General features: G+C 38.3%; 1 protein-coding gene across 1 annotated transcript in view; it reads left to right on the top strand.

Annotated features, from left to right (window-relative positions):
- LOC126177057 (RRP12-like protein) overlaps positions 1–12,335 on the top strand; it is a 141,078-nt gene that overhangs the window by 93,954 nt on the left and 34,789 nt on the right. The window contains exon 14 of the mRNA XM_049924294.1: positions 2,355–2,478. Coding sequence (XP_049780251.1) covers positions 2,355–2,478 — 124 coding nt within the window. The remainder of the gene's footprint in view (positions 1–2,354; positions 2,479–12,335) is intronic.

Genomic DNA, 12,335 nt, shown 5'->3' with positions numbered 1-12,335 from the left:
CACCATTCAAAGGACTGATAGATTTTACAGCTCTGAGGGAATGTATACTGTTGCTTAACACGTAAAAAAAATGTATTTTCATTTTGTTAGAATAATTCCATCTGGGGAAAAGTGTGTTTTTAACCAGGAAATCTCTTTTTTTTCCCCATGTCTGTGTATATACCCTGAGGTGTGATTACCACCTAGCTGACCACCGGAATGAATAGCCACTGCACTGTGGCCAAAAACTGAGTTGATCTCCCAATGGCACAATACACTGCTGAGCACAAAATGCTTGATTCAATGGGTGCTTCACAACTCATGCCACCAGGATGCTTCCCTACAGCACAAGCTTTTCTGAACTAAATAAATGAGTTATACTTGGAACACATCCTTTGCAGTGATTATCCTTCTGGCTTCAGTCACATGAGTAGCCCATGTATCTGCCACCCTTTCCTCCTGCATTCCTATCCTGTACACCTGCTGCCTCCCTCCTAGCTGCCTTCACTTGCTTCCCGTTTTTTCTCCTTCTATCCATCTCATCTGACGAAAACCTCCATCCCGTTCCACTTACCAAACTACAATCTCTGCTTTGTGTGCCCAGCTGGCAAAATGTAGTTCATAGTGCAGATTACAAAAAAACTTCTATTTCTTTATGAACATGTACCAAGTAATACAGAAGAACGTGAACAGATAATGGGTCTAAAAGCTGTTTGTTAATAAAGTCTACGCTATGTCAGATGTAGAGGCCTATAGCAACACTTTATTTTACATGGTGGAATCGTGTACGATGTATAAGTTTTAGGTCAATGATGCAGTTGTACACTCTATGGAGGTTCTAGTAATGATTCTAAAGAGTGGGATATTTAAAATTGCCTTAATAGTTGTTTCACAGATGAGTGTGAATCAATAAATAAAGTTCACGCACTAACAGAATTCCACCTAAAATATTTGGATCTATGAAATGTAATGTTTGATTGCATGTGATTTCTTATGGTGTACCAGAATCACGTGGCACTGGCTAAACATTCATTTCTATAGATGTGAAACAAATACTAACAAAGAGATAGAGGGGCTGGCCAGTACTTACCTCAGCTCAGTACAGCCGTTAGATACACATAAAACAGAACCGAAAATCTACGTTCCTAGTTTTCGGAACAAATGTTCTGCGGGTGGCGCAGAAATGTCCCAAAAAAAATTTTCTTGTGACAGAGAAAGATAGCCAATGGCACAAAAATATCGCCAGCAACAAGAAATCGACGGAAATGATACTGGTAGGTGTGGAAGAGATTGTTGGCAGTGATTGTTGGCTGGAAAACAGCGAATAACGAACGTTAAAACTATGGAATGTTGAATAAATAAATCAATAAATAAAAAAGAGAAAAGGACTATAAACGGAACAAGATAATAGGAGGAAGATGAAACTAGCACATTTGGTGACGAAAATATTTATTTATGTATATAGAAAACACTGAAGAGAAAGTGTTAAGATGACAGGCATAAGTGATAGCTAACAAAAGGGACAAAACAATGAAGGATGTGGACCATATAGGTGATCTAAATGATTAATGGAAAATCTCATATAAAGATGTGAAACAAATACTAACAAAGAGATAGAGGGGCTGGCCAGTACTTACCTCAGCTCAGTACAGCCGATAGATACACATAAAACCGAACCGAAAATTTACGTTCCTAGCTTTCGGAACAAATGTTCCTTCATCGGGGAGGAGAGAGGGGAAAGAAAGGGAAGAAGGGAAAGGAGATTCAGTTACTCACAACCCAGGTTATGAAGCAACAGGGAAAGGAAAATAGGGAGGGTAGCAAGGATGGAGGCATGGTTGTCAGAGGGAAGCCAAAGATATTCTACTGTAAGTACTGTGCCAGCTTCAAACCAAAGAGGATGCATACAGAAGTAAAGAGGTATATAGTATAAAGATAAACACAACTATGTAGGATGAAAAGATGCGTGAATGGCTAAAGAGGAAAGGGAAAGAGGATAAGACTGAAGAGTAAATGGGAGTGAGGTTGTTTAATGTAGGTTCAGTCCAGGGGGATGGCGGGATGAAAGGATGTGTTGGAGTGCAAGTTCCCATCTCCGCATTCACCGTAGCCAAACTGCAATCCCACATACTTTTCCTCCGGTCCTGGTTAACCTGTGGAATTACCCCTAAAGGGCTTACCTTAAAAGTTCCCATCTCCGGGTGCAATTCCTCCTTCCACCAGTCTCTCCTGGACTTCCAGAACCTTCAATCCTTAGCCCTTAACTGCGGAGTCTTTTGTCAGTACTCATTTGTGTAGTGTTGAAACTGCCAGGCTGTGTCATTATAATGTCTTAGTTGTCAGTATATTTCTCACATAATTTTTTAATAATGCAGGTTGTTGGAAGAACTGTGCAGCAGTAAATCTGAAAGCTGCCAAAAGTTTGTGAAAGAAAATTTATCAGATTTGAAGGCACTTTTGATTACCTCACTTTCAAAGTCTGCTCCATCAAGCAAAGGGGTAAGTCATTCAGTTTGATTTATTGTATCTTGTGGTTATTGGCAGAATAGTACTTTTTATTTATGCATTTCTTTAATATGAAACAGGTTAGATTTTCATGGTCCATACAGTACAATGGATTTGTGTATAAAAGAGCAAATTTGCAGTTGTTAGTCCGCAGCTCGTGGTCTCGCGGTAGCGTTCTCGCTTCCCGAGCACGGGGTCCCGGGTTCGATTCCCGGCGGGGTCAGGGATTTTCTCTGCCTCGTGATGACTGGGTGTTGTGTGTTGTCCTTAGGTTAGTTAGGTTTAAGTAGTTCTAAGTTCTAGGGGACTGATGACCATAGCTGTTAAGTCTCATAGTGCTCAGAGCCATTTGAACCATTTGCAGTTGTTACTTTGAATGTTCATACAGAAACATTTCCGTGGAAGGTAACTCATTGTTATTTTGTTACTTCACTTGCGGTATAACACTGGGTGCCCTATATAACACAAATCATTCCTTATGCAGTTGGTAAGAAATGTTATGACAGCAGGTCCATGTAATTCACTTGAAAATAAAGGATGATTTAGATTAAAAAACAGTACCCGTGATCTCCCTGAGCAATCAGCTAATGAAATATTTGTAAGTATCAATGAGTGGTTCACAGCAGATGGATAGTCACTGAATTTTGACAAGGCCCAGTACATACAGTTTAGTACCTCACAAAGAATACCAGACCCTATAAGTTTAATGTATTAAAACAATGAAATTAAGCTGTAGACAGTGTCAAATTTTTAGGGCTACAAATTGACCTCAACCTAAATTGGAAAACTTACATTCTAGACTTAATGAAACGCCTTAGTTCAGCTCCATTTGCAGTACACATGATAGCAGAAATAGGTGATTTCAAAATGAAGTTAGTTTATTCGACCTACTCCCATTCACTAATGAGTTATGGAATCATCTTTTGGGGAAAATCCTCTCACAGAGAGAACATTTTCAAAATTCAGAAAAGAGTCATTAGAATTATTTCTGGTGTCAGTCCTAGATCATTAGGCAGAGACTCTTTAAGAAACTTGGTATTCTAACTAATACTTCTCAGTACATATACTCATTGATGTTCTTTGTCATTTCCAACATGTCTCTTTTTACACAAAATAGTACAAAACATGATTATAATACCAGAACCAAAAACAGTCTGTATAAGGACTATAAAAGCTTAACATTAGTACAGAAAGGAGTCAAATACATGGGTACTCATATATTCAATAACTTACCAGAGCATATCAAAGGTCTTGTAAGTGATAAAGTTCGGTTTCAAAGTGAATTAAAGAACTTCCTGTTGGCCAACTCCTTCTAGTCCATTGATTAATATCTTCACAAGGATTATAGCTCATAACTCTCCCTGCATTAGAATTGTATAATATCCATGTATCTGAATTTAAAAAAAAAATAAATAAATAAAAAATTGGACTCTTTCCACATCCCAGAGACTCCTCTCCAAGGGATCCGTGGAAAACGATAAATGTAATGTAATAAAATGTATCTAAATTCGGTGTATGGTAATTTACTGCTTTATTAACTTCACCAAGTTGTTTTTAACTGCACGAAGTTGTTTTGTCATAGGGCATTCAGTGAAGATGAGATGAAAAGTTCGTAGCCTGTCAGTGAAATATTTAAAGTCAGCACTCTAATGTCCAACATTCTTCCAGTGTGTAGACTCCTCCTCAGGCAGGCAATTCTGGTTGGGTACCCCTAGATACCATAATGTCTTCACTGGATTTTCATAGGCTAGGCACATTTCCTAAGGAATACACAAGACCATGTACTGACATAATTATTGTATTATACTTTTCTGATTCAGGTCACACAAATATTTGTATGGCCTGGAGCTGAAAGTTACACAAAAATTTTTTCTTCCTAAGAAATTTGTTATACAAGGGAGTAGATGGGTGCCAAAAAATGCCAATCTGGAGAATAGTGAGTATGTACTAATAATTTCTATTTCAGATCTGTGATTTTTGGCTGAAGCACCTCATGGGTACATATTTTCTCTCAAGGAAATGTACTTTTTTGGTGTTGAAACTCAGGTCTTATTTATAATTTTTCCATCCAGTTGTTCAAGAAGACTTGTGTAGTATTTGCCAGTTATTGCTTCAACCTCCATGAGGTGATCGATAAAAAACAAAGGCAGCAGTAGTTTTCAGATAAATTGACTGAAGGTTTATTTCCTGCCTTCACTTCCAGGGTCTTCACATTCACCCACAGCATTAATGGTTATTTTGTTTTTAGCAGGAAGTCACATATAACTGTGTAACTCTGCTGATAAAATCGTTCTGATATTAGCTTTTGTTCAATATTCAAAAAATTCATCATACTTTTTTGTAGTTAATTCCTGTAGTAAACTATACAATACAATGATGTGCCTATCATATCAACTATTTAGTCATCCAATACCATGTTACACACCTTCTCAGTGTTTTTGTCTGTGGCTGCAGTTTTGTTAGGTTCTTCATGTGAATCATCATCAAGAGAAGTTATGCCGCATTTTAATTTCACCTCACATTTCATAACTTTTTAAAATGAAGGTGCCTACTCCTTATAAACCTTCACCAACATTATATTATAAATTTCTGTAGGCATTAAACTTGCAAAATGAAATAATTTTTATGGATCAGTTTTCCAGTTCAGCATGAATGAAAAACATCGCACACAACTACTCAAAAAAATTCTAATGTATACTGTCAAAACTGCTAAAAATGTTGTTATGCTGCAACTAGTTTTCACAATTTAAGTAACCATCTAGCAGACTTGATGATTTAAATTGTGTGTACCATATTTTGTACTTAAATTATGTCAGATGATGACATAAATAATCAAAACTAGTTGCAGTCTGATAGTTTTAGCAGCTTTTGGTGGTGCAGCTAAAAGTGTGTCTTCTTAAGCTGTGGAGCACAACCTAAAGAAAACTTTAAAAGCTGTATAAACAAAATTCTTCCACTACTTAAACGTAACAGAACATTTTGTTGTTGTTACAAACAACATCCTATGTCAGTACTTGAACTCTCCACCTACCCTCATAGTATTTCCATGAGATTTCAGCATTCTGAATTTGAAATGTATAACCAGTATACTTAACCCTCTGAAAGAATCTTTTTAAGAAGTATAAACTGGCATTGAAAGATCATTTCTCCCGTGGCACGTGAAGCCTTTACAATGCCAGTAACTTATTGTATTTAAAATCAATAAGTATCAGCAATGAATCGGATCTCAGCATATCCATGATATTGTTACATAGCCATGTTTCTTATTCTGTTCCCACTGCAGAATTGGATTAGTTCTGCAAGCCATTTATTCACATCCACCATTGATGTACGTGAGGGTAATATTATGGAAATGGAAGAGGACATAGATGAAGATGAAATGAATGAGATACAATACTGTGTGAAGAATTTGACAGAGCACTGAAAGATCTAAGTTGAAACAAGGCCACAGGGGTAGACAGCATTCCATTAGAATTACTGATGGCCTTGGGAGAGCCAACCATGACAAAACTCTACCATCTGGTGAGCAAGATGTACGAGACAGGCAAAATACCCTCAGACTTAAAGAAGAATATAACAGTTCCAATCCCAAAGAAAGCAAATGTTGACAGGTGTGAAAATTACTGAACTATCAGTTTAATAAGTCACAGCTGCAAAATACTGGCACAAATTCTGTACAGACGAATGGAAAAATTGGTAGAAGCCGACCTCGGGGCAGATCAGTTTGGATTCCGTAGAAATTTTGGAACACGCGAGGCAGTACTGACCCTACGACTTATATTAGAAGATAGATTAAGGAAAGACAAACCTACTTTTCTAGCATTTGTAGACTTAAAGAAAGCTTTTGACAGTGTTGACTGGAATACTGAAGGTGACAGGAGTCAAATACAGGGAGCAAAAGGCTATGATCAATTTGTACAGAAACCAGATTGCAGTTATAAGAGTCGAGGGGCATGAAAGGGAAGCATTGGTTGGGAATGGAATGAGACAGGGTTGTAGTCAATCCCCGTGTTATTCAATCTGTATATTGAGCAATAAGTGAAGAAAACAAAAGAAAAATTCAGAGTAGGAATTAAAAGTCATGGAGAAGAAATAAAAACTTTGGGGTTTGCCGATGACATTGTAATTCCGCCAGAGATAGCAAAGGACCTGGAAGAGCAGTTGAATGGAATGAACAGTGTCTTGAAAGGAGGATATAAGATGAAAATCAACAAAACCAAATTAAGGATAATGGAATGTAGTTGCATTAAATCAGGTGATGCTGAGGGAATTAGATTAGGAAATGAGTCACTTAAAGTAAAGGATGAGTTTTGCTATTTGGGGAGCAAAATAACTGATGATGGTCAAAAGAGAGAGGATATAAAATGTAGACTGGCAATGGCAAGGAAACTGTTTCTGAAGAAGAAAAATTTGTTAATATCGAGTATAGATTTAAATGTCAGAAAGTCGTTCCTGGAAGTATTTGTATGGAGTGTAGCCATGTATGGAAGTGAAACATGGACGATAAATAGTTTGGACAAGAAGAGAATAGAAGCTTTCAAAATGTGGTGCTACAGAAGAATGCTGAAGATGAAATGGGTAGATCACGTAACTAATGATGAGGAACTGAACAGATTTGGGGAGAAGAGAAATTTGTGGCACAACCTGACCAGAAGAAGGGATCAGGTGGTAGGACATGTTCTGAGGCATCAAGGGATCACCAATTTAGTATTGGTGGGAAGTGTGGAGGTTATAAATCATAGAGGGAGACAAAGGGGTGAATACACTAAGAAGATTCAGAAGGATGTAGGTTGCAGTAGTTACTCAGAGATGGAGAAGCTTGGACAGGATAGGGTAGCATGGAAAAATGCATCAAACCAGTCTCTGGACTGAAGACCATAACAACAACAACAAAAATCGTTTTATCATTGGTAAGTTGCTCAAACAAAAGTGTGCAGTTTCTAAGCTTCTATTTTAAAATGTTGCTGTTGTCGTCTTCGTCTTCAGTCTTAAGATGAGACTGATGCAGCGCTTGATGCTAGTCTATGCTGTGTCTGCATAACTATTTAAAGTATAGCTGCTCAAATTTGCTTTTGCAAATACATTTCAAAATATGTCATGTCAACTATTTAATCATCCAATACCATGTTACACACCTTCTCAACGTTCTTGTCTGTGGCTGCAGTTTTGTTAGGTTCTTCATGTGAATCATTAAGAGAAGTTATGCCACATTTTAACTCACCTCGAATTTCTTAACTTACGTTTATTATTACACTGAGACAGTAACCAAAACTCATATATCTTTCATGCCATTTTTGTCACTAGTAGTATGCTGGAAGAGTGCTTAGATGTCTTCAAATATTTAGGAACTAATATCAGTAATTTAGGAGTAAAGGAAATCATACACTAACACACTAACAGAAGCATTGAGTCATCAACAGGTCCCTCCTCCCCCCCCCCTCCTCCCTGCCCCTCCCCCCCCCCCCCCACACACACACACACACAGAGAGAGAGAGAGAGAGAGAGAGAGAGAGAGAGAGAGAGAGAGAGAGAGAGTGAGTCACTGAATTTCTTATCTCTTGTGCGCCTGTGTTTGCCCTACATATTTAGAAACTACTGCAGTGGACAGTGGAATCTCTGTACGTTCTGGAAAGGGTGAGAAATTTTGAGCGCCATAATCAGGAAAACATACTACTGAAAAATAACTAATTTCATAATAATTCAATTGTTTTGTCAGTGAAAATGCATAATTAAGGGTACCATATTTGTGTAACATGCAGTCTCATAACGCCACACTCCTTGACATGCTATGTCAATAAATTATTAGTCATTTTGTGGTCATGTTCAAAATATCACACCTAGAAACTTAAATTATGTGTTGCTGTGCAAGAAGCAAAAATGTGTTAAATACAGTGACATTGGCTAAATGTAATATATCGGATGTGTATGCATATGCCATTTGCCAATTGGAATGCAGGAAAGTGAAGTGATGTGAGAGCCTAATCTTTAGCATCCAAAATATATACAGGACATGTGATTTAGAAAAATAAAAGTTGACTAAAAGTGCAATTTTTTATTGCACTTCTCAAAACAAATAAACATTGTTCATTTAGCATCTCTCCATTAGTGAATCACTACTGCTAACGGAATAGGGGTTGTCATTTCAACAAACTATTGGTATGTTGAACATCTTGTTAGCATAACTACACTGTAGGAAAATAACATACAGTGCATAGCCCTGTCTTCACAATGGTTTGAAGAATGTATCAATAGTTAACTGTTTCTTGTGCCCTACTTTTAATGTTGTATTGTCTATCTTAGTTAACATGTTCATCAGTTCTTCATTGACTTCAAAACTCGTGACACATGCTTAACTGTGTTTATAGCTTCAAAAGCTTTTGATATTGTAGGAATTGATGATAATTCTGGCTCATCCTCATCTTCACTTTCTTCTTATTCCTCTGCCATCTGTTCCTGAAACACCAAATCAAACAATGGAAAATCCACATAGAAATATCAACAATGTTGGAGTAGACGGATTGCTACTTACTGTAAAGAATACATGTTAAGTTGCAGAAAGGATTAATAAAAAGACACATACACAAAGCTTACAGTCATAGCCTTCACCAGAAAAAGAGAAACAGAGAAACACACACCATTCACACACACAAGCAAGCACACCTCATGCACACATCATTGCCAACTCTGGCCAGAATGCAACTATCACATGGGATGCCAGCAGCAATCTAGAGGGGGCGGGGAAGGGAAGGGATAGTAGTGTGTGGTCGGGGGATGGAGGAACACTGTCTGGTGGAGAGTGCAGGGTCTAGAATGCCAACAGGCACTGCATCAGGATATTGTGGGGCAGGGAGATGGAGTGAAAAGTTGCAAAAAGGAGAGGACCGGGGAAAGACGGGTGGGTGCATTGGTCGAGGGCAGCAAACAAAGAGGCTCTGTGATGTGAAAGGGGAAGAGATGATAGGACAGAGAGGGTGGAAACTGTTGGGTGGATGGTGTGGGGACGGTATGTTACCATAGACTGAGCCTGGCATAATTATGAGAGCGGAGAACGTGTTGTAATCATAACTCCCATCTTTGCAGTTCAGAAAAGTCTGGTGGTGGAGAGGAGGATCCAGGTGTCTTGGGTAGTGAAACAGCCATTGAAGTCAAGTGTGTTATGTTCAGCTGCATGTTGTGCCACAGGATGGTCTACTTTGCTCTTGACCACACTTTGGTAGTGGTTGTTCATCCTTGTGGAAAGCTGATTGGCAGTCATACCAATATAAAAACCTATGCATTGATTGCAGAAGGGCTCGTAAATGACACGGTAGCTTTCACAGGTGACCCGGCTGCTGATGGGGTAGGCATGATGATAGCTAATCAAAGCTCTTGTGAAGTATGATTATGGAGATATCATCAGTGGACCTGAACCAAGGTTTGGTGTTTTGGGAGGCTGGGAAGGTTTCCTCTAGGCGGCCCATGAAGAGGTGGGCGTGGAGGGTACTATGCGGGTGCCCATGGCTGTGACACATATTTGTTTGTATATCTTCCCTTCAAAGCAGAAATAACAGTGGGTTAAGATAAAGTTAGTAATTTATATGAGGAATGAGGAAGTGGATTTGGAGTCTGAAGGATGGTGAAAAAGATAATGTTTAATAGTGGTAAGATTATGTTAGTATATAGACAGGTGGTGTCAGTGGAGATGATTAGAGGTCTAGGAAGTATAGGGATTGGTTTGGTGGAGAGTCAGCAAAGGAAGTGATTGGTATCTTTGATGTGTGAGGCTAGATTACGAACAGTTGGCTGGAGGTGAGGCCCGAAATTCTTTCAGTGGGTGTACAAAAACCAGCCACAATGGAGTGTCAAAGATTGTTGAGTTTGTGTATTTTGTTGAGCATGTAGAAGTTGGTTGTGTGGGATGCCATAGGATTAAGGAGGAAAATGGATACATTATCGAGGTTCTGGGAAGGGCTAAGGCCTTAAGCAGAGTTGGGAGGTTATGTTGGCCTTCCAGGATGGGGTGCACAGGACACTGGTCAGTGGATGCGTTTCTTATTTCTAACTTCCAGCATTGCATCGCAGGCATGCAAGAATTGTTCCAATGTAGTTGTTGTTGCCCATAATTCTCATTTGATGTGTATTTACATAGAAATGTCCACACGTTTTTGAAGGATCATAGACTCTTCACTTTTCCACTTATGTTTGGTAGCAACTTACCCACTCCATAATGGAACAATTAGCCTCACTTTACTAAATTTTATGCCACAACATTTGTCTCCTCTGAACTCAAGAGCTATTGTCAGGCAGAAGGCAAAAAAATAAGCCTGTTTATCTGCGTTAGAAACATCATTGCGACTGTAGTTTCCTGTGATTGATGGAAGAGTACTTTTTCCAAGACTGAACAGTGTCAATGTTCATGCTTCCAGCCTATCTTGAGCACATTTATATGTTAAATTGTGTATGTTCGTGAACCTGTAGATCAAACCATTTGATGCTTTGAAATCAGCGAGTGCCAACTTTTATGCTACATAAATAACTTTAGGTCAAATCAGTGTACCTTCGCTTGAAATGTTTGAGGCACGATCTTGCAGAAAATGGCCTTGTCAAATGCAGTAAGGTTACATTGAGAGCATTAAGAGAATGGTAGCAAGATTCTCAAACTAATCAAAGATATGGGGAAACCAAGTCCATTTCGTAATCACAATACACAATGTATTCACCAGCTCAAAAAAGTTAAGAGCTCAACCTGGTGATTTACAAATTATCACACATGATACAAAGAATAGTAACTCATACTCCATATACCCTGTTCTGTAATACAAATGGAAGAAGTTAGTGTCCTACTCTGGAGCACATTCAGGCCTCTCAAAATATAAAGTACCTTCAGAAGTTAAAGTATGGTAGTGGCCATTCACCACCCAGAATAAAGCACTTCCTTGTTCGAATGCCACTCATTACCACAGGCAGGTCTGCCTCCTTCCAGAACTCGCATAAAAGGCTCCAGAATCACTCCCTTGAGATTTTCATTTGAAAAAGTCCCTGGCTGCACTTGACTTCCGTAGTTTGCCACTACTGTCTGCTTTTCCATTGGCTGAAGGCTGTCCCCACTAAAACTACATCTATCTTGAGTTCTACAGATATCATTTGACTCAACTTTACCACTTCCCAGACTAATCTAATATATTACAACAATATTTAAATAAAGAAATGTTATAAACACTCAGTCACGCCCAGGCCCATTCAAAATAAATATAAATAAAGATTTGTCTGTAAATAAATAAGCCAATATTCTTGTGCAAATGTGCTCATGTTAAATGATAGTGAATTTTTGTTAAATATTGTTCAAACAGTTATTTATGCCCTCTTGAGAGAAGCATCTTCTGGTTATCTTTTCAGTTGTGGTGTCCAGTAATGCATGCGATTGACCACTTGTAAATTAGCGTAGATTTTTTAATAGCACTTGCAATCAGCCTTTAAGTAAAGTTACTGGCAAAACAGCAACCTTTTCATTAAATAACTACACAAGTATGACAATATGTGAGGTATTCATGCTGTATTCATTTACTGCGTAATTGTGGAGGATACGATGTTCTGACAAACGTTTGCATAGTGAAAAGATATAAACACACAACAAATCAGGAAATAAAGTAGATACTTACATGTAGCTTTCAAAGATGATAGCTAATAGCTACAGTGCAATGCTATCATCTGATATATCATACGGTGAAATTGCGTGAAGTGTTTAGAAGTTCTTAATTCAGAGGTTCACAATGAAAATGTTTATTCGCTGTGAAATATTAACTTCTGTAGTTTTAAAGATACTGAAGTACTGTTGTAGATTTTAAAAAATCTACTCCCCAAGCAGCGGAAGA

Source organism: Schistocerca cancellata, chromosome 3, assembly GCF_023864275.1.
Source record: "Schistocerca cancellata isolate TAMUIC-IGC-003103 chromosome 3, iqSchCanc2.1, whole genome shotgun sequence".
Lineage (NCBI taxonomy): Eukaryota > Metazoa > Arthropoda > Insecta > Orthoptera > Acrididae > Schistocerca > Schistocerca cancellata.
Note: the sequence above shows the minus strand (reverse complement) of the source record. Positions and strands in the feature narration are given on the sequence as shown.